The 21,409-nt window shown below is 46.5% G+C and overlaps 2 protein-coding genes across 3 annotated transcripts in view; one reads left to right on the top strand and one right to left on the bottom strand.

Annotated features, from left to right (window-relative positions):
• The window catches only part of LOC142579068 (cytochrome P450 3A14-like), a 32,785-nt gene that overhangs the window by 5,839 nt on the left and 5,537 nt on the right, over positions 1 to 21,409 (top strand). Inside the window, exons 3-12 of one of the 2 annotated variants that reach the window (XM_075688903.1) lie at positions 1,201 to 1,253; positions 2,752 to 2,848; positions 3,494 to 3,619; positions 6,611 to 6,848; positions 14,585 to 14,715; positions 16,062 to 16,161; positions 17,779 to 17,851; positions 18,347 to 18,455; positions 18,894 to 18,985; positions 20,081 to 20,221. In XM_075688903.1, coding sequence (XP_075545018.1) covers positions 1,201 to 1,253; positions 2,752 to 2,848; positions 3,494 to 3,619; positions 6,611 to 6,848; positions 14,585 to 14,715; positions 16,062 to 16,161; positions 17,779 to 17,851; positions 18,347 to 18,455; positions 18,894 to 18,985; positions 20,081 to 20,221 — 1,160 coding nt within the window. The remainder of the gene's footprint in view (positions 1 to 1,200; positions 1,254 to 2,751; positions 2,849 to 3,493; positions 3,620 to 6,610; positions 6,849 to 14,584; positions 14,716 to 16,061; positions 16,162 to 17,778; positions 17,852 to 18,346; positions 18,456 to 18,893; positions 18,986 to 20,080; positions 20,222 to 21,409) is intronic. The other variant, XM_075688904.1, reaches the window with a different exon arrangement.
• Positions 6,762 to 21,409, bottom strand: part of LOC142579071 (uncharacterized) — a 35,732-nt gene continuing 21,084 nt past the window's right edge. Inside the window, exon 5 of the mRNA XM_075688909.1 lies at positions 6,762 to 7,321. Coding sequence (XP_075545024.1) covers positions 7,257 to 7,321 — 65 coding nt within the window. The 3' untranslated portion in view covers positions 6,762 to 7,256. The remainder of the gene's footprint in view (positions 7,322 to 21,409) is intronic.

The following is a 21,409-nucleotide window of genomic DNA, read 5'->3' as shown; positions in this document are numbered from 1 at the left end:
CACGACCAACATACGCGTTTGTTCTCATAAACTGCAGATGGGCTAGTCATAGATCGTGATGAGCGTAAAGTGTGCTGCCGATAATCGCCTGTGCATTCTTGCAGTGTAGTGACAATGCATAGATTTATTATCAGAAAAGCCGGCAGAAGTAGCAGGCGCCTCACAGACGGACTTGCGGAGTTCATTAAGAACTCTCCATTCAACGCTGGAGCACAATAGTCACAGCGACTTAGGGAACGGTATCGCGATGGTATACGCCGCGACTGGACCCGTTGGTCGGATCACTATACAGCGCGCGCGCGCCCATGCAGCTCGGCGTGGTTGCGCGCCGAGGGCGAGAAATCTAAACAAGAGAGGAGAATCTGCACCGGCAAGATGGCGGAGTAATGTCACCTTCCGGAGTCACTGAGCTTCGCAAAGAGGGACGTGAGAGCCTCTCCTCAGTTTTTTTCTCCCTCCATGATGCCGACTGTAGCCAACGTGGCGCTCTTGAAAGAAATAGAACATAAGCTGCTTCCGAAAACAGCGAACGAAACATATCTTAGTGGCAGCCTGAGGGTCCGCCATTAGCTTAGACAGAAGCCGTCTGCGGGCAGAATAACAAAGGAAAGAGAAAAAAGAAAAAGGTACCCTCCCTGTACTTAATCGGCGAGTTTACTGCAAGCAGTTTCTTGTGGACCAAGGCTGCAAAAATTGCTAAGTCCCAAGAGAGTGAAGAAAGCAGAGAGGACGACTGAAACACAAATATCCAAAGAAAATGTATGAATGACAAAAGATCTAACGAAGTTTGGAGTGTTTTGTGCTAAAAGCGCGTTTGTTTTGCCGTTCTTTACAAAGCAACATGTTGCCAGCGATGCCTTAACCCAGGACCTCTATAGGCGAATGCAGCATGGTGGGCTCAGTACAATGAAATTAATAAACTATAAAAGTGAACGCTGTGTGCGGGGAACGTACGTGTGTCGTTGTCCGTTGTGTTTGCACGGTTGCGAGTGCACCTCTTTGCGCTCTTTTAATTATCTAAGATAACTATAACACGCCAGCACTAAAAACCGCATGCTACAAATATAAGTTGCTCACCATCGCTGTCGGCGGACGATCAAGGTGATGACGAACTCACAACGTATAGGCAAGGGCTGCCGGCATAAAGACAAAGAGCGTCACTATCTGCGTTGTCTCAATTTCGTCTTATGTTTCTGACAGCATCACCACAAGGTTCTTGAGAAGTGGCTCGCAAAGTACGGCGACACTTTTGGGTAAGATCAACATACGCAAATTAGCAGTTCGATAAGCGTCTTTGTTTGCACGAATGTGTGTGTGTGCGTGCGGACCAGAAAAACGTATAAGACATGCTATGTTATGGGTAAAGTTTAGGATTTGCAGTTTAAACCGAAAAATAGGTTGAAGGTTGAATTTTTTCGTTGAATTTTTTTATTTCGATGCAGAATGGTCAGTGAAAGGAAATTTATTAGCGACGTAACAGGTAAACCTATACATTCGTTCCAACACAAGAGCCTGACGAGGTCAAAACAACGCGCCAGCTCTGCCGTCCGAGCAATCCCTGAGTACTGCTTACGTATTTTCGCAATTACGTGCGTTTTTCCTACCAAAGCGACAAAAGCCATAAGGCAGGAGTAGTGTGAGGGTATGCATAAAGGTCCGCGGAGCCCTGGCCTGGGCCCTTGCAGAGAGAGAGAGAGAGAGAAAAGCAAAGACAGGGAGGTTAACCACAGATTATCTCCGGTTGGCTACCCTGTATACTCGGGGGGGGGGGGGGAGGGCAAAGGGATGCGACTGGGGAGAGAGAGAAAAGGATGAAAAAAAGAAAAAACTTGCTGTATTGGCGCGGCCACAGTAATGGATTACGTTACTTGCCGAGTTCAGTGACGGTAACGCGTGATCGCATCTCACCAATCACTATTTTTTTACATTAATTATTAGATCCCTGTGCCCGCATAATGTTACGAGTGAAGTCTCATTCCCTATTCGTGTTTGAATATCAAATACACTCAGTCTTAATTCCTGCACAGTCATATCGCGGTATATAGCTCTATGCCCTTACTAGACTACTTGTCGCAAACTTTGTTAGCCTGTGTGTTGTATTCAGCCACAGTGACGATGAACAAGATCCGTAGGTAAACTGCACGTTTCAGCTTCAATAAAATTAATGAACCGGATACCTACTGAAAAAAAAAGAAAGAAACGGTAAGCTCCACGCCAAGGAAATATCTACCGAAAAGACGCCGGTGAAAGTTCATCCGGAAAAATTGTATTTTGCGAAATAGAAGGAATTTTTGGTAGGCATGAAAATCAGAAAAAGAAGTACGCCGTATTTAAAGAAAGTAAAAATCGAAAGCGCTAAACCCGAGTTACCACAATATAATTTAATTAAGCCGAAGTCATAGTTCTGAATTTCAACATGCGTTCCATGATTCCGTCATAGTAATATCGCAAATTGCATTTTGAAAAGACATGAAGGCTTCGTTTGGAATGATGTTCACTAAGGTAATGGTGTTCAAGAGCAAATACACTGTGCATAGACGTTGCTTTAGAAGAATACAACGTCAAGCAGCCATAACATTGTTTTTTTTTCTTTTGCTCCCGTGTCACGCTTGCAAAGGCACCCTCAGAAACCAATACAAGACGTTACCATAGAAGTCCTAAAATGAACTTACTAACCAGTTCTGAATGGAAGCACTCGTTATCATTTTACATCCTTCCAGAACAGGTGAAACATCTTCTTACCATTTGCAGGTTTTACGATGGAGATGTGCCTTTTATTGTGACAAAAGACTTGGACTTCTTGGAATACATTTTGGTTCGCAACTTCCAAAACTTCACGGATCGAGGGGTAAGTCTACTATGACGAACAATTTAGAAACAGCGTTAGCACCAGCCACACAAGAAAATACACGAATCAGCATGTCCAGTAGAAAAAAGTATCATTCGTAGCTCAGGAACTCAATGATAACAGCGCCGTGTGGCGCATTGGCTGTGGCGTTGTGCTGCGGAGCACGAGGTAGCAGGTTCGAATCCCGGCCGCGGTGGCCGAGTTCCGATGGGGCTGAATGCAGAAACACTCGTGTACTGAGCTTTTGGTGCACGTTAATGAACCCCAGGTAGCCAATGCTCATCCGGAGCCGCTGACTATGGTGTCCTTCATACGCCACTGTGCAGTTTTGGGGCGTTAAATCTCATAAATAAATAATTAAGGAAAGAACCGCCTCAAGCAAGGTGCTGCCCGATTTCTGCGCGCGCGTTGCGCTGACGACTACCTTGTACGGGTAGCAACGTTTAAAATGCCTACCTCTATCTGAAAATTATTCGTCAATTATATCACGAAGGTAAGAATTGGGGCACATTCGACCCATAGGCCTATACCATAGGGATCGAGCCACTTATTTTGATCAGTCCTGCTGTGTTTTACTTGCAACTAAGCCGTAGTAATTGTGTACTGGCTGTTAAAGTCAATGTGAGTTTCTTTTTTTTTTATAAGAGAGGATTGGTGATGGAGCAAAGCCATCCCCTTTTGCGCAACGCTATCGTCTACGCCGAAGGCACCCAGTGGAGAAACGTACGACGATCTTTAGCACCCGGTTTCACCCCCGCAAAGCTAAAGCAGGTAAGACGTGATTTCGACTAAACGAAATTTATAACAGTATCAATGCATGGTCGGGGCTTTTTTTATCTTTCCCCAGACATAGTCTAAGAGAAGGCCGATGCAAAAAAGGAAAAGAGGCCTGACGTGGTCTCGGCCCCCTTTACATAAGCACACAACAATTTAGCACTAAATAATTCGGGCAGACAGGGAACGCACAACTTGGAGAAAAATTCAAGTACATAACCTGAAAAAGTTAACTGTTCAATTAACTGTTTAGAGTTGCTTATGTTGTACAGAAGGAAATAAGAGTACGTGAACGGGAAGGAGCACCCTTCCTCTTCATGCGCTCTTATTTTCTTCCGTACAACTTTAGCGCTCCCCTTCGCGCAAAACGTAGTTAATTTGCTTTCAAGGATTCGCACAATTTTGTTTTTGATATTCGCCAACGCTAGCTCTGCAGACTTTCTCCTTTGAAAATTATATTGAGCGGAGGTTATTGGTTGGTGCTTTCCAAAGAAACGAGCTATGCTATCGGTAACGATGTGCTCAGGTATTTTGGAAACCCTAGAGAGGACCTAGAGTGGCCTGTACTTAAAATCACCCGACACAAGCGTGTTAATAGCGTCAGATAATACTGGGGCAATTTTCAACACACATTCTGAAGTCGTTCCGCGTTGAATATATAGGCTGCAGGAACCGTCGCTCATTGCTGGCTACACATTTAGTATAGTGCTTCCCGAACAATGTTAACAACAAACTGTTCCTCATGAGCCTGAATGATTACTAAGAAACACGTCATTCTCCTTCTATCAGGGGGAGTACCACAAGTTACCATGATGTGTGTTCGGGTTACCACCAACAGAACAAGGCGTTATTAATGGCACGAGCATCGGGTCACACTCTTGTTCCTTGCGCAGCACTTCCACTCACCTCCTGAGACAACCGGGGAGGAAACTCAAAATAAATAAGAAAAATATAGCAAAAAATAGTACAGAACAAAATGCATGGGTTTCATTATAGATATAATATCAGATCATAAGTTTAGTTACAAGTTGAGTCACAGATGTGTCTGTAATAATTAGAATCATTCAGAAATCACTGATTACTGCACACCAAAGCACATGATCGTAAACTTAAGGGATCCGCCACGTGAGCACGACTTTGGCGAAATTTCTGGAAACCCGGAAGTAGGAAGGGAAGCAATGACGTCATTAATGATCTCACACTAAAGAACGTGGCGTGATATTTAATTCGTTAATTAACAGAAAGCAGTTGCCTCCTTGTTAGGTTCGCGCGTTGCATTCGCCTACCATTTTTTATCGCTCTTGCCGAGCGCATTGTGTTTCCTGTGTCGCAAGAAAAAAAATTACTGTTGACGGTAATGCGTTTGGCCTTCAATCAATATGGCCACACAACGTACTACCACCGTCGAAACGAGTTACATATGAGGCATGTAATGCAGCGTAACTCCACATTCGCTCGTCCCTAAAAACACACAACGCCATCTAGCGCAGCCGTCGCGAAGCCTGCGTGTGGCCTACGAAATGCATGGCACGCCGGTGCGTGTGGACGCTAAAGGAAAAACCACACGCGCGCTTGCCGGCGCGCGAAAGCTCGCGCCAGCACGACTTGCGTTTGGCGCGCCTCGCGAAGAATGGCGGTTTTAACGTACAAGACGCACGCTAGAGTGCACCCACTTCGTTCATTGTTTCCGGTTTGGCAGACATGGTTTCGTCCTTTTTGTGAGGCAGCCCAGGCACCGATATTTGTCTGAAGAAGGTATCGGTGCTCGCGCCGCGCTTCGACGCGTACGATGTGTCCTGCACCAGCTGTGCATGCGTGAGTCGCGGGGGTGAGAGCTTTCGCGCGCCAGCAAGCGTGCGTGTAGTTCGGCTTAAGAAACACGTCACGCGGCAGCCGGGTTCCCCTCTCGCGCTTCTTTCTTTAAACGCTGCGCCATCTAGTGGCGCTGTCGAGAAGTCCGTGCATGACTTCCGAGACGAGAAGCGCGGCCTGCCGGTGCCTGCGAACGCTGACTTTTATTCCCCCACTTGCCGCACACCCGGTGGTACATACACAGTGAAACAAGTCGGCGAGAGTTTCACCAAAGAGCGGTGCATAAACGGTGCATTCATGGCGCAGCTCGGTAAAGTGAAATGGCGTGACAGACGTTTATTGAAAAGCAGCGCATACCAAGTGCACTAGTCGTGCAACATCCTAAAGCGTCGGGTTGCTGTCCTTGAGGAACCCTTGTGACATGGGTCTGATTCCGCTCAGCATCGGACAACCTTAAGCGATCTTTTTGGTCATAGTAGATCGGGGCATTCCCAGTGGCATATACCTAGTTACGTAAGTCGGCGCCATAGACGTTCTTTGAAGAGCGGCAGACACCTACTGGCACCTACCCAGTGACCCAAGTTGGCACCGAAAAAATTCGTTGAAGAACAGCACAGACCTATTGGCCCATTTCCAGTGCTCCAAGTCGGTGTAAAAGAGTTCCTTCGAACAACTGTACCTACCCATCTCCACATCTAGAGTAACCCATGTCGGTGTGAAAGAGGTTCGTTCAAGAACGGCACGTACGTACACATTGCCGCATACTGAGTGACCCAAGTTGGTGCGATGGTTGGTTTCGAACCCTGTTCTTGGCAAAGCAGCCCTTTTGCGCCGCCAATTTAACCATGGGCTAACCAGTGACTCAGGTAGGCGGTAAAACAGCTGGATGCAAACACAGACAGACAGACAGACAGACAGACAGACAGACAGACAGACAGACAGACAGACAGACAGACAGACAGACAGACAGACAGACAGACACAGACAGACAGACAGACAGACAGACAGACAGACACAGACAGACAGACAGACAGACAGACAGACAGACAGACAGACAGACAGACAGACAGACAGACAGACAGACAGACAGACAGACAGACCTACGAATAATGACGAAGAACTGTGTGAGGTGCCCTAAGAATGTCAACTAAGTAAATGTTTCCTACGTTTCGGCAGATGATGACAAGTCTGAAGAATGGCGCGGACATATTCCTGGATATTGTCGGAGAGCACGCCGACAGAGGTCGTGAAGTGAATGTGTACCACATATACCAAAGATTAACCATGGACTACGTGGGTCGCGGAGCATTCGGCGTCGACTTCAGCTTCCAGAGAGGACCAGAAAACGCCCTCGCGACCACCGCCAAAGCGGTGCTGAAAGGGGTCATGAAGGGACCCGTTCACTTCATCTGCCGTAAGTAAGAGGTGCACATCTGGCTGTCTTAATCTTTTTTTTTAATTTATTGACGCTACAAAAGAAGGTTATTGCACTAATCCGTCGCTCGCTACTCCTTGGCTCTTGAACAGGTGGTACATACAACGTACCGTTACGTTATCCCATACAAGTCAAAATAACACTGCGACATTGCAAAGAAACTCTCATAGCTATAATGTGAACAACAATATCGCACACCTCTATGGAATAAGGTAAAAAATTACTCTAGTAGTAATGCGAACCCCGACGGTATCGCACATAGAAAGTGACGGAAAAACAAAAGCAAAAAACGCTCTTATAAACGAAGCGATTTAAAATTTATAGAGCATTGTAAATGTTAAGCGTACTTACACAGCGGAAGGAAACGGGCTAGAACAGAGCATGACGTCAGGCAGATATAGCCTCTGCATGGCAACCTCCTCTATGGCCACTCCTCGCTCCCTTTTGGACCCCTGCAGAGTGCGTGTGGACCCTTCAAAAGCTGTTCCTACACATATCAACACATGGTTGCGGGAAGTTTTAAGGCATTGTTTGATTCGTCGTATTAGTGACGCCCACGCCACTCTCTACACATGCTCCGCGACGCGAGGAGCAGCTATATATTAGCGTTTTCTTGTTTTTATTTTCGTATTAAGTTTTTTTTTTCTTTTTAGAACAGAAAGCATGGTAAAGTAGGCTACGTCGGAGCCGGTTATCTCGAAATACCAAATTATTTGCTCAAAAAATATAAAAACGAAAAAAGTCAAAAAAGGAAAGAAACAAGGAATTATATAAAAAATGCACGATAAGCCCCCAAACACAAGCGCACGAAGATATTCTTATCTACGGGCACCAGCATCGAGAGCACAGTCAAGTAACTATGCAATGGTCGCTCGTCGCACATGAGTGGCGGAGTCCACACAAGTATTTTAGTAAGAATTAACTCATAGGGACACAACCACCGCGACATCAGCTCGTTATAAAAAGACCACAATGTAGAAGACAACACACAAGTCTCATTTGTAGGCAGTAAATAAATTTTGTCTTCACTAAAACATCGCGAAGGGCATTTACAGCAAACCGCTGCTTTTCACTAGGCTACACCACCGGGAGGGCCTATTTCCCGTAAGCCTTTCTTTACACATTTTGGTAACAAGGCTTCGAAATTGTCGTGTGGCGCTCCCATCAAGTTTTTTTTCCCCTTTAGGGCATTAAAGCGAAATTTCGTGGGAGTGCGGCCGGCATCTTCCCCTTCGTCGTTATCGCCGTCATGTTTCATTTGTATAGGCACTGGGCGCGGGATGAGGATGAACCGGTGGCGCCTTCATGCGGTGGCGCCACGAATGTAATGGCACGTGACGGCCGGGCCAGACTCAGCAGGTGGTGCCGACAGCCACGTTGATTGAATATGCTCCGTCGTTTCAAGCGAAGCTTGTATACTCACACGTGGCGTTGTCGTGGTCACACAAAAACCCAGTTGACCCCAGAGCAGAGCTGCTGCGGAAAAGGGCGGTTTGATGAGTTTACAGCTGCACCGGCGCCGGAGCCTGAGTCATTAGCAAGGATTCCAGCCGCAGAGGCGCGCACTCAAGCCACGCGCGCAACAAATCAAAGCCCTTTAGCTTCAGCTGGGGAAGGAAAGAGAAGAAAAGGGATTCGCGCGGGCTGCCCCCACTGGCTTCGTTTCCTCTTTCTCTATCATCTTTCACTTCCCACTCCCTCTCCCGTGACGACGCTTCGCCGTGCTCCCTCACGGGTTGCAGAATCAAGCGTCTTTCCTTTCTTTAGATCACAATCATCATCATCAGTTCAGTCTCGGAAAACGAATGGGACGGCCACGCGTTGTGCATTCCCCCGAGGAACGGGCAGCACTCGACGAGCGGCAGCGAGAACTCGCCCGTGAAACGTCTCACCGTCTGCTCGCCGACCCAGCCGTTAGAGCCGCCCGAGCCCGGGCAATCCGACAGCAATGAGGAGAAGATGCCGAGTTGAGGCAGCGGGAGGCCGAAGCAATCCGGCACCGTTACCTGTGGGTTACTTAACCGTGACGAAGGTCAGGTGCACGCTGCTCAAGCTTCGCTTACTCCCATTTCCGGTAGAGGAACGGTCGGTCATTTCTTTTTTTTTTTTTTTTTTTGCTTTGCCTAAGTACCTCGTGAAACCAGATCTGATCAAACATGTTGCGTTTTTGGATGCACGAACATGACTGAAGCTGGTCGGGCATTCACTTTAATCGTTTTTTTTTTCATCGGGGCCTCGAAGGGCATGGTCGCTGGCCCTTTTTGTGCCGACTGTAAGCGCTCGGGGTGCCGAGATGGTGCATCGGAGTATACAGTGAAAGCGAGAACCTTTGTGACGCGTTGTGACAGTATTTGTTCCCACAGCGATCACGTAGATCTTACCTGTGGCGCAACAGAAAAAGAAAGAAAAAGACGGTGGCATCCACGCGCTCCGGTTATTGCGTTTCCATCGCTGAGCATTGTACATTTCCGACGATGCTTTGCTATGGTCTTGAAGTTCTAACATTAGTAAAGAAGCCGCTCATAAGGAAGTCTTTCGTATCCCATGGGAATTACCTGTTTTCCACTGCGCAGCTGTGTAAGGCGAACACTAAGATTTATACTCGCCATTTTGCCATCTTATCAAGGCATCGGTCTTCCTTTAAGGGTATATTTTCTTTCGTCGTGCTACCAAACTCTAGTTGCGACCGGCACATGACTGTTTACATCGATGGCGAACGCAAACGGACCGGCATTTTAACACTTGCCGCCATCAACGGCTCTCGTAGCGCTAAGCTGTGGGAAATGGACCATGAATGAAGATTGGGCAGGTTACTAATACATGAGGTATAAATAAGCATTGCAAAGATAAAAATAATTACAACGGACGGAGAACGGGAACTTACCAAAACATTCGCACCCGTGCGCCCACGCATGCGCAGACGGTGCGACACGGCTCGTACGCGTAGAAACGCGGTGCGATCTCGTAGAACAGCTGCTCTCTGTTGTCGCTCGTTTCAGCTGCCTGGTGTCCTGCGTACCTGGCTACTTAGCTACGGAGCGATGCCCTAACTCTCAGTGAAGCAGATTTATATCATGCAAAAAAGTTCTTAATCTTTCCTTTTTGTGCTTATCTAACAGATCTAAATATACAACAGTTACATTTACAGATATCGAGGCATTTTGAACACTGTCAATAACAGAGTACGAGGTGGCGTCTTCCAAGGCGTGTATGAGTGAGCCCCGTGAACCATAGGGTTTCATACAAGAATTACTAGAGTGAACTCAGACGCTAGTGTCTACGGGGGCTGCAATGGGCGCGGTTGACCCAGCATGGAAATTATGGGGACTGCGTGGATTTGCCCAAACTTTGTCCCTCTCGCTTGAAGTGGCTCCGTCACTTCATAAACTCGTTTTCAACGATTTACTGCGTCATAAGTAATTGAGTAAACATTATTAAAATTGTCCGACGGAAGGATTCGAACACAGGACCTCTTTCACAGAAACCTCATATTGAGACCATTACGCCACGGACGCATGCATCGACAAGCGATGTCAAACGCCCCTATGAATTCATCGCGGGCGTGCCAATGCCTTCAGGCGCTTGGCGCGTTTTGATTTGGCCACCTCAACAAGCTCAACCCCATACTCAATCGTTGCAATTAGTACAGCGTCTTCTGTACTTCGAAGAATATAGATTTCTCTGAAATTTACGACAATGAAGGCATATAAAGCGCCATGAGCAAAGCCACAACAACGCCTGAATCCACAAGCACGAAGAGCAGAAAAAAACCGTGTACTTTCCATCATTGCCACGGTGGGTCAACGACTGCTGCGCCGGAGTACCTTCTAGTGAACTGTAAGAAATTATATGCAGTGAACGCGTGCTGTCGTGCGCATGGAAGTGCATCTTTGTGGATGCAAACCACCATTCCTCGCGAGGCGCGGCAGGCGCAGGGCGCGTAGACGCGAGCTCGCGCGCGTCCGCAAGTGTACGTAAGGTCTGGGCTTTAGGAGCCCATTTCTGCGTTGAGCGTCGGCGCAACCGAGCGAACGAGCATAGTCAAAGATGAAATAGTGAAGGCGAAGCGCAGTGGGGCATGAAAGACGGCGATAGCGAAGAGAGCGCGAGGAAGAAAGCGGAGAAATAGGGCATGGCGAAAGCGTGAGAAGAAAGGCGTAGCGGCGTGCAAGGCGGGCTCTACGGCAACGACTGCTACGGGATGGCGTCAGAGTCGCGCGACGTCGGCTGTTCACTGGTGGCATGCGGAAGCGCGTCAACTCATACCGTATATTGAAACAAAGCGCTGCGTGAGGGGAGGTCTGTTTGCGGCGGCTGCTGTGAATCGCGGTCACGCGTCATCCACGCGTTGCCTCTCGCGATCTCCTGATTAGCGAAGTAGTCGCGCTACGCATCGCTTCATTTGCAATCTGTCTTCGCACAAGACAGACTGTGCGCGCCAGCCAATATATCGCGAAATGAAAACACATATAGATTTCGCATTAGGGAATACCGTAATCATCGGTGAATTTTTGGCTCCATAAAGAAGCGGTAGAGTCTGGGCTGAACCCAAAGGCGGTACAATGTCTCGCAGCGGCTTCGTAGCGTTCTGCTACGAGGGAATGACTGGGGAATGAGAGCCGGCCCCGGTTAAATAGGGCCAGTTATACTGCGATGCAGTTTAAGACACCGTCCCAAAGCGTTAGCTTCCACGAGGTGAGAATGGGACAAGCTGACACGCTCCCACTCGTGATGCAAGGAAGAAAGTCGTCAATTCTACTAGTGGCCGAATGGAAGCTAGAGCGCACACAAGTGCTCCAGCTCATGCCAGTCACGTCAAAGAAATGTAATGCAGTGAAACGCCTTTATCACGGAACGCTTGGGGCCTCCGGAATGCTTCGTTATACAGGCCCCTTGTTTGTAAAGGTTGCGCAGCGCACAGCTCGCACACGAACAGGGGCAGAGTTATTCCTTCGTTATACAGGTAATCCCGTTCTACAGACATTCGTTGTAGAGGTGCTCGACTGTAGTTGTCGTCGGCATGAGAGAAGCATACGTACAGTTTGAACGTAGCGCTCTATGTCTGCGGCGCCAAGAGGTTCAATGCAACGATATATGCGTAATTGCACACCACGTTCTGTACTGTACGTCAAGCACCCGGAATGTCACACTGTTCGTGGAGCCGAACAACAGACGCAGAAGCCTACATGCTATCGCTCATAACGACTGCAGTCACTCTTGCAATATCTGCAGTATTCTGTAGAATACTTCGTCATTGTATGATTAACGCGAAAATCAAAACAGTGCTCTTAAACCACTTCGATAGCAGCGAGAGCCTCTTAGCTCAATACATCCTACGCAGAGCCCATGAAGAGCACGAACGCAACGTTGTAGGGCATAATTGGCAAGAACGCGCCTTTTTGAGAGCCGAAAAAAAAAATGCGTCGACGCCGACCCTCATTTGCAAGAAAAATCGCATTACGTGAACGCCACCGTGTAGCTTTGATGATGTGATACTTTCAGTAACCCAAGTTGACGTCAAAAATGGTTCATTGAAGAGCGGCAGATGCCCGTTGGCCCCTGCATGGGGCACAAATCCAGTGGCCCCATGGATACATACCCAGTGGAATGTATTTTATACATTTTTGATACATCGCTGGTGAAATTATATTTGGACTCTTCCCATAGTTATATGATTAAGTATGCGACAACGTTAACGTGTGCAGCAAAGCATCTGAAATATAAATGCTGGAGCTCCACGTCCTAGCTTACCGCGGCGAGCTCTGTTGGCCGAGTGCATTTGCATCGCAATCTAGTTTTATACTTTATACATTACCTGGTGCCATGAATGTGGCCTGCCTCGTACAAGTGGCGACCTTTCCCTAAAGCAGACACGCGCAGATGCTTTTTCGGCTAACGACAGGCCTTAACACCCGCAGCGCGAAATCACTGGAAGCACCGAGAGCGCCTCCGTCCCGTCGTCTCCGACTTCTGCCGTCCGCGGCGTCGTTCGTAAGCACGTCGTTGACGCGCTGCTGGCGCTTCACGACGGCCTTTCGATGCCTATAAAGTGTCCAGAACAGAAAACACTGCCCCGGCCTGCTGAGGACTCGATGCCGGGTGCTTAACGTCCGAATCATCTTGCCACCCTTTGTTATCGCATCGCCATCGTCATACTACCGTCGCCTGCTCTCTTACCACCATTGTAGTTTTCGTAGTCGTCATTCTTGTCATCACCATATCCTGTCCGTGTCGTCGTTGTCGCTAAGCCAGCTGCCGCGGATTGGATGGCACTTAGGGCCTTTCCATTGAATGACCTTCTTGAGGTTTCTGTTTTTTTTTTACAGGGAAGCTGTATACCTCTACCGTACAAGGAAATTTTCGTGTCGTTGTTGGCGCGGTAAGAAAAAAATTTCCCATACATGGGCCGATCCCGGAGATAGTGTAATGCCGGACCGACACCGACCGGCGGAGGTGAAGCAGCTGTTAAGCACTCCCCATACATGGACCGATCTCGAAGATAGTGCAATGCCGGGCCGACCCACGGCGGAGGTGAAGCAGGCGTTAAGCACTCCCCATACGTGGACCGATCCCCAAGGTAGTGCAATGCCGGGCCGAGCAGCAGCGCATGTGAAGCAGGCGTTAAGCACACCCCATACGTGGGCCGATTTCGAAGATAATGCAGTGCCGGGCCGACCCGCGGCGGAGGTGAAGCAGGCGTTAAGCACACCCCATATGTGGGCTGATCTCGAAGATAATGCAGTGCCGGGCCGACCCGCGGCGGAGGTGAAGCAGGCGTTAAGCACACCCCATACGTGGGCCGATCTCGAAGTTAGTGCAATGCCGGGCCGACCCGCGGCGGTGGTGCAGTTCGCAATTAAGGGGCCCACACACACAGCTTCGCTAGTCATCCTTCTTCACAAAGTGGAAGGGCACTGCGATTTTTTTTCTTTCTTTCTATGTTTTAACGTCTTCTTGATATATAGGTTGAAGTAGCGCTGAAACTGAACGCCAATTCTTTGAGATTTCTTCATTCTCGTACTCACGCAATTGGATTTTAGATCGCTAAACGAAGATACAGGGATTGTAAATTCCAACTACAGCGCAAAAAATACGCATGCACATAAAGAAGACACGAAAGACGCGGACAAGCTCTACTACCAACTGTTTATTCCAATTGACGCACTCTCCGATTTTATAAAGTGAGCCACGCAGAAGTGTCACACCCCTTTTCCCATGCTAAGGTGATAAACATAAATAAAATCTAAAAAGGTGAACAAAACTGCTACCTGCTTTAGATGACAGAATTGAAGAAGTCCAGTTCGGCGCTGGGCAAAACCATAGATGCTCCGCTTACACAGACAGGTGAATTTTTGTGGATATGGAATGCTTCTAAAGCCACTCGAGCCGTGCTGTTTGCGGACTTGCCTAAGATAGTATTCTAAGATAGTAGTAACATAGTAGTAGTTTATGTGTATTCTTTGGGCTATATTTCTAATTTAAAACGTTAGACCGTCTAGCCCGACAGATGGTCCTTCTGAACATACAGGAAGCCCCTAGCTTTCGAAATGCGAGACAAATTCAACATTTGAAGCGATGCAAAGGGAGGATATGGACGCGCAATGTAAATTAGGACCGCAGAACTGCAATACTGCGTTCACTTTGGTAATTATGCGCGTAATGCAACTGGAAGGGGGCTTATTCGTACGCGTTCTTATTTTCTTTTCGGTGCACAGAAAGTACCTCTACGCTGGGTGCAGCTGTAAAGCCCCTTTACTGGATCAACATGCTTTTCGGCGCCTACGTCGCAATAGCTATGACAAAAGAGACGGCAAAAGTGATCGAACGCAGAAGAAAAAACCCAGAAGTGAGTATTCCTATAAAAACTCTGACACTTACTTTGTGGTGGCGAGCACGTGCTTAATGTCGCGATCTAAACGAAAGGGTTCACTTCCTTGTTACTATTTCATACAGAGAAATGGGCCAAAAATTGACCACCTCAATTCGATGTTTTGTATAATGCTCTATTTACAATGCAGGTAGTCGTATTTTATTGGGCTGCTAAGCATGAGGTTGCGGGATCGAATCCCGGCCACGGCGGGCGTATTTCGATGGTGGCGAAATGCGAAAACACCCGCGCACTAGGATTTTGGTGCACGTTAACAAACCCTAGGTGGGCCAAATTTTCAGATTCTACCTCTACGGTGTGCCTCATAATTAGAAGGTGGTTTTGGCACGTAACCCCCTCCCCCTAATTTAATTTTTAGTAGCAATATTTAATAGGTATTTGTGTGTATAACGCACTGAATCTGCAATTTTGTAACGATTGGCTATTTGGTACATCTATTGTTCAAATGGAGATGTATGAACCGATTTTGTGCGACACTGCTGGTTTAAGGAGAAAAGAAAGAGAGCAAAAAGAAATCTAATCTTGTTGCACTGTGCTGCGAACTTCGTGTGAATCCATACTATGTGATATGCAACTGTACATTTTGTGTACAGGAGCCTCTTGAGGTGCTGGACACATTTCGCGACAGTACATGTCTTGATATGTATCAAGAAAAACGTAATAAATCAAAATAAATCACATTTCGGCTCTGCAGATTGTTGCGCTGTGTTCTAGTATTGTAAGACAGTCAGTTTTCTTTGATAAGCATAGTTAGACGCCTAACATCAAGCAGAGAGGGTTTTGCCAGTCAAAAAATGAGTTCTGGTGAGAGGCTACGAATATATTTAGGAAAAAAGTGCGCAAGTGGAACCATTTGCACTTGATCAAGTGCCAAAGCAGTTGATTGCGTTTATGTTTGCGATCAATGCTGTGTATTACTTGATTGATCGATTGATTCGTGGGTTCTGACGTTCAAGAGCAGTACTGGGGATATTAGTTTAGTGCTGGGGACGAGATTTGACAGCCGGGAGTTTTTTTTACCTTCTGCCTAAATTCAAGTACGCGAGCGTCTTCGAATTTCGCCCCCCATCAAAACGCAACCACCGCGGCTGGTAACCAAACACGCGATGTTGTGTTCACGAGCAGACTCCCATATCCATCTAAGCCACCACGATATGTTCATGTATATGTTGCCTAAACTTAAAAAATGCTGCGTTGTGATTGGAACTAGTTTGCCTCACTTAAATCATCGCTGCTTCCGAAACAAATCACTTTGCCTAATTCAAGATAACAATAGCCTGTCTATTCAATTGCTTTGGTCTCAGTTACGAAAGCCCGACGTGCTTCAAAATCTGCTTGATGCTGAATATCTCGAAGACACCTCCAAGATTGGCAGCGGAACATCAGAGAATGGCAAAGGACCAGGTGAGTGTTCTGTCACGTTATTAAAATATAGACGTCTTCTACACGGACTGCGCAGTCGCAGCTACTACGGTTAACGATTACGGCCTATGTTGCCTTACAAAGAAAATGTAAGGCACTTAAATCTGCGGTTAACAAGAAAACCGGCGTTTAAACCTTTGGGTTACTATTCTGAACTCAGCTGCAGCTGAACTGTGGTAAGCCGAACTAAGGTATGAAACATGGCAAGGCCGTTTCACACTTATGGCATGTTCTGTAGGTTGCTTCAGTGTACTCCATTAGCGCTAAGAAGGCCACGTAAGCTAACAATTGAACTTCAAGCATTCACTAAATTGCTAAAACATTTTAAAGCTGTTATGTAGCACTTCAGCACTACCAGAGTGTCATGCGTGACCGTCCGTTTCATTGTCACGCTTCCAGACTAAAACACTATCGACGCATGCTGCTTAGTAGTGGGAAGTTATTGGAAAAGTCCAAGTGCTAGCGATGGCGATCAGGAAGTTGCGATGATCGCAGTGTGAGCCCACTGCAGTCCACCCTTTTGATTCAGGCGTAATTTCTCTGATGTTCCCCAAGATTTATTGTCAGGTTCTTTGAACTTCCATATATATAAATAAAAAAAGGTTCCCTTTATTTGCAATGGGCCTACCATCTCCTCGGCATATGCATCGCCAATCGGCACTGCAAATGAGTTGAAATAAATTACTTCTAAGCACGTTAATTAGTAACATGCTTAGGGGGCAAAGAGAGTTTTTCAGTAGGGATATGACGAGTAATTCGCAAGACGTAGAAGTGAAATTACAGATGCTTCAGCTAATTGAAGCAGTCCCAAAGAATTGTCGTATCTGCAGGAATCGGAGCGTCTTTCAAAGATGACGGAGAGACTAAAAGGATTGCAATATCAAAAACTAAAATTTCAATTGGTATGAAACATTTCGGGAGTACTGCATGGTTATCGAGCATGTATAGGAAACACTGCTTGTGCGAGTCATTTGGGAGAGGTACGAGTTGTCGACAAAATGCTGTGGGGCCCCGCTAGAGCATCTTACAATGAAACTAACTTAAGAAAAGTATGCTTAACGGCCTTCGCGGTAAGCAGGGAATAAATATACCAATGTAAGAGTCTGCACAGGGTAGATTTTTAACTCAAGTGTCAGTAAATTTGGACACTGAGAAATGTTTTACATCACCAGAAATATAACTAAAAAGCCTATATCAGATCGCTGTACTTAGCGGCGACAGAGGAAGCGAAGGAGGGAATCGCGTGAGTCTTGTGTGCGTACCGGGAACCAGACAGCGCCCGCAAGGCGCAGTGTGTCACGATGGCGTGAACCGCTTTGCTGGGAAAGTGTAGCAGCTTTAGTGGTCATGGATAAATATTCAATGCGAAATGTCGCACGTCTCGGTAAAGAGGTCCTTTAATATGTTCTTTAAGCCCGCGCACGTACGCACGCACGCACGCACGCACGCACGTGCGCGTGCGTGTGTGTGTGTGTGCGTGTCTGTGCATGTGCATGCGTGCATGTGCTCATGTTTTGACTCTTTATGCACTCATACAAAGCTTCAGTGTTATAGATTGCAACTCGTCGCATCTGCTGCATTTTTGTACTGAATTTGCAGTGAACGTTTTCAAAAGACGTGCGTTGACGACGGATGAAGTTCTTGTGAGTGCTTGTGCATTGTTCGTCGCAGGGTAAGAAACCATAATTAAGATACTATAAGTTATTCATCACCATTAAAGACGACAGTTTATTTCCACTATGTCAATCATAGAAAGAGTGTTGTAGAATGCGAGTTCGCATGGCGACACAAATATTCATGGCTTACTACACGTCAGCCATTGATCGTTTCTAATAAATATTCCCTCCAAACTCATCTCAGAGTGACGCTTGCATGTTCGGTAAAAAAAAAAAAAAGAAAACTGCTGATGCCTAAACATAAAGGACTTGTCCTAGCCTAAACGTGCCTGTGCTATTGGGCACCATAAACCTGTAAAGGTCTGTAAGCATTCTTGAACTTGTATAAATTTAATTTGATTTTCAATTTTCAAACAGGATTAAGAGAAAGAGATATAGAACAAGTGATCGACTCTAATGTGTTGGTTATCAAAACACCGAGCCATAACTTGCGAATCTCATTCGGTAAGTGAGAACAACGCTCACGTAGGATTGTATCTCCCCCATTGCAGGTATGACACGACTTCTACGTCTCTAAGTTATATCACGTTCCTCTTGGCTAAACATCCAGATGTCCAGGACAGAGTTCGGAAAGAAGCCAACGATGCCCTTCCCAATAATGTGAGTAGAGTGATCTTTTTTATTTTTCGTTAACTACAATGCTGTACCCGTCTTGGAATTCGTTGTCGTCATTACAATCACCACCTTCATAACTTTCGTCGTCGTCACCCTTGTCATTATCATCATCCTCATCATTATTCAACGAAAGAAACTTGAGTAAACAGCATACGCGTCATCGATACGCATTCACGTGACAACCGTCATCTTTGCTTGCGTTATTGTATCATGTAGTAGGAGTGTACGTTCTGTTTAGACTCCTAGGAAGCCTGCAATTATACCAATATAGCAGTTGACTAGTGACGCTTTCAAGAACGCAGCATGTGTTGACGTGTATAACTGTGCAGATCATATTTCAGTGGAATTAACTATTATGAGTCTACTCTTCTGCCTAAGCTTTCTCTCTTTAGTCTGAAAGGTGCGCAATTTAAATTTTTATAGGAAGATTTGGACTATGAAACCATTACGAGGAAGCTGCCGTACCTAAGTCAAGTCATCAACGAGGCTCTTCGCTTGTACCCGCCAGTGCTTACGTGAGTAGTCCTGGATTGTAAAATTTTGGAGATAATATAAAGTTGCAACACAATTTTATTACGCGTGGGTAACGTTCTCTAACACGCGCCTAACGAAGAAGCCACTTGTGCGACGTGCTCAGAATTGCCGCAATGATCTGCCTGTAAAAATGTAAGCAAAAAGTAATTTTGCAACTTTTGGAGCCTGCCCAAACGCGTATGAGGTAGCATGTAAAGCATATCTGACTTCGCCTCACCTACTGCTTCGTTATTGTATTTTTTATTGGTCGAAGTAATTGCATTCTCTACTGCCAAAACCTTGGTCTGATTACTGGATTAACTTGGTAAATCTGGATTAACTTTAACGACCTGGGATTCATTAAAGGGCATCTAAATCTATGTGCACGAGCTTTTTTTTCGCATTTCGTTGTTATTTAAATACAGCCGCCGCAGCCGGGTTTGAACCCATGATCTTGAACTTAGCAGTGCAACGCCATAACCAGTAAGCTACTGCGGAGAGTATCTAGAACAGCTGTTGCACTTAAACTTGCAGTTTGACTACGGTTTATTTTTATTGTTTTTCAATTTTAGGTTTGTGCCAGCTACATAACTTGCTGCGCAGAATGATTCGCACCCCATATTCCTTGGCGTCCGATCACTCACCATGCGCTACAAGTCAGTCACTCAAAGAACTTTATTGAAAGGTCCTACGCGTTTGTGGGACGGGCAAAAGGTCCCGCCTTGGTGATGGCCAGGAGTTCTTGAGTCCTGGCGGCTTCATCGGCCCGCTGGACAGCCCGAAGTTGATCGTCAAGGACAGAGTTGAGCAATACAGTCTCCCAGTGTGTGCGGAGGCGATCGCGAGTGGCTGCATCCCCATTATTGTTTGTTATGCCTCGACATTCCCGTAATATATGCTCCAGAGTGGCTCTAGAACCACGCTTTTTTTCATTTGTCTGCATTAACTATGTCTGGGTAAATAAACTGTTAAAAACTATCCGAACTTTGCTGCTACTGCCGATGTTGCTACCACTGCCACCGCCTCCGTTGCTGTCACTGCTGACGTTTGACTCCTTGCAGACGTTCCTTTCACCTTCATGACTTTTTGGTACTCAGGTTCGTAACAAGAAAGGCCATCGAGGACTTTGAGTACAATGGCTTGCGTTACAAGGCCGGAACGTGTTTCATGTCTCCGACACTACAGATCCACAGGGACGCACGATACTGGCCTGACCCACTGACCTTCAATCCCGACAGGTAGGAGGCGGCGATCTTTATCTCACTGACACCAATGCACAACTCAATGCGATTGGCATCGCGCTGCAACGCTAGAGATACCAAGCTCCCAATCCGGTGGCACAAACATCAAAGACGCTCGCAAGTGTCTCACGTGACTGTAACTTGACTGAAGTTGTTTCAAGGGGATACGTCTTGCAAATTAACCGGCTCAAATTCACAAATCGGAACATGCGGCATGAGGTAATCATTCAATTACCGGAAAAACACATTATAGGCTGGTTGAAGTTCCCAAATAATTCTAATCGCGTTAAATAATAAAAGCTCCGGACAGAGTAATACGACTTGACAGAGTAGGGGGTTTGGTGCTGAAGCAGAATGAGAGAGAGGAAGAGGGCAGGCTTATAGAGAGAAGGGCAGCCAGGTCTCCCTGAGATGCATTTCTCTCACTAGTCATTCTACTTCGTACGAAAGGAAAGAAGGAAATAAAGAGGAGTACCATTGGGTGACTACAAAGAGAGAGCCGGCGAACCAGTCCACGAGTCGGCGTACACAAGCACTATAGTACAAAGCCGCACCTCTTAATAAGTCAATTAATAAGTCAATTAAGGCACGGGTTTAGCCTAAACACTTGATTCACAATCGCGCCATGGCATATCCAGGAATTCTGGACGTAGTCTGTTAGGTCGTCTACGAACTTCACCACAATGCACGAGCGTAACTCAAAAGGCAGTATATATATATATATATATATATATATATATATATATATATATATAATTGATTAGTAGTGTGCGCTAAATGCAGAGAAATAAGCATGAAAGAAAACTCACATGTTTAACAACGACAAAACTACTATTATTTTGCTAACATTTCGGCCGGTGGCCCGGCTTTCATCGGAGTGAACGAGACTACAGAAGACGTTCGTTCTCAAAGTGTGGGAAAGGGAAACTACACGTGGAAAGGGCATGTGGCACCTAATAAAGTGTTAGCGAAAAAATAATAATAAACAACTAAAATATACGTTTGTTTGTTTTTCGAAACAGGGGAATAACGCATCGATAGAACACAACACATGGCTGGCTGCGATAAGTCACGGATGAGGAAGCGTTGTCACCCTCGAACAGGCGGCGAAAAAAGTGTCCTCTGTGCGGTGGCAGAAGGGGAAGAACATAGGGGTGGCTGCGTCTTCCCCAGTTTCGAGGGGTC

Source organism: Dermacentor variabilis, chromosome 4 (genome assembly GCF_050947875.1).
Source record: "Dermacentor variabilis isolate Ectoservices chromosome 4, ASM5094787v1, whole genome shotgun sequence".
Classification (NCBI taxonomy): domain Eukaryota; kingdom Metazoa; phylum Arthropoda; class Arachnida; order Ixodida; family Ixodidae; genus Dermacentor; species Dermacentor variabilis.
This window is presented reverse-complemented; position numbering and strand designations above follow the sequence as displayed.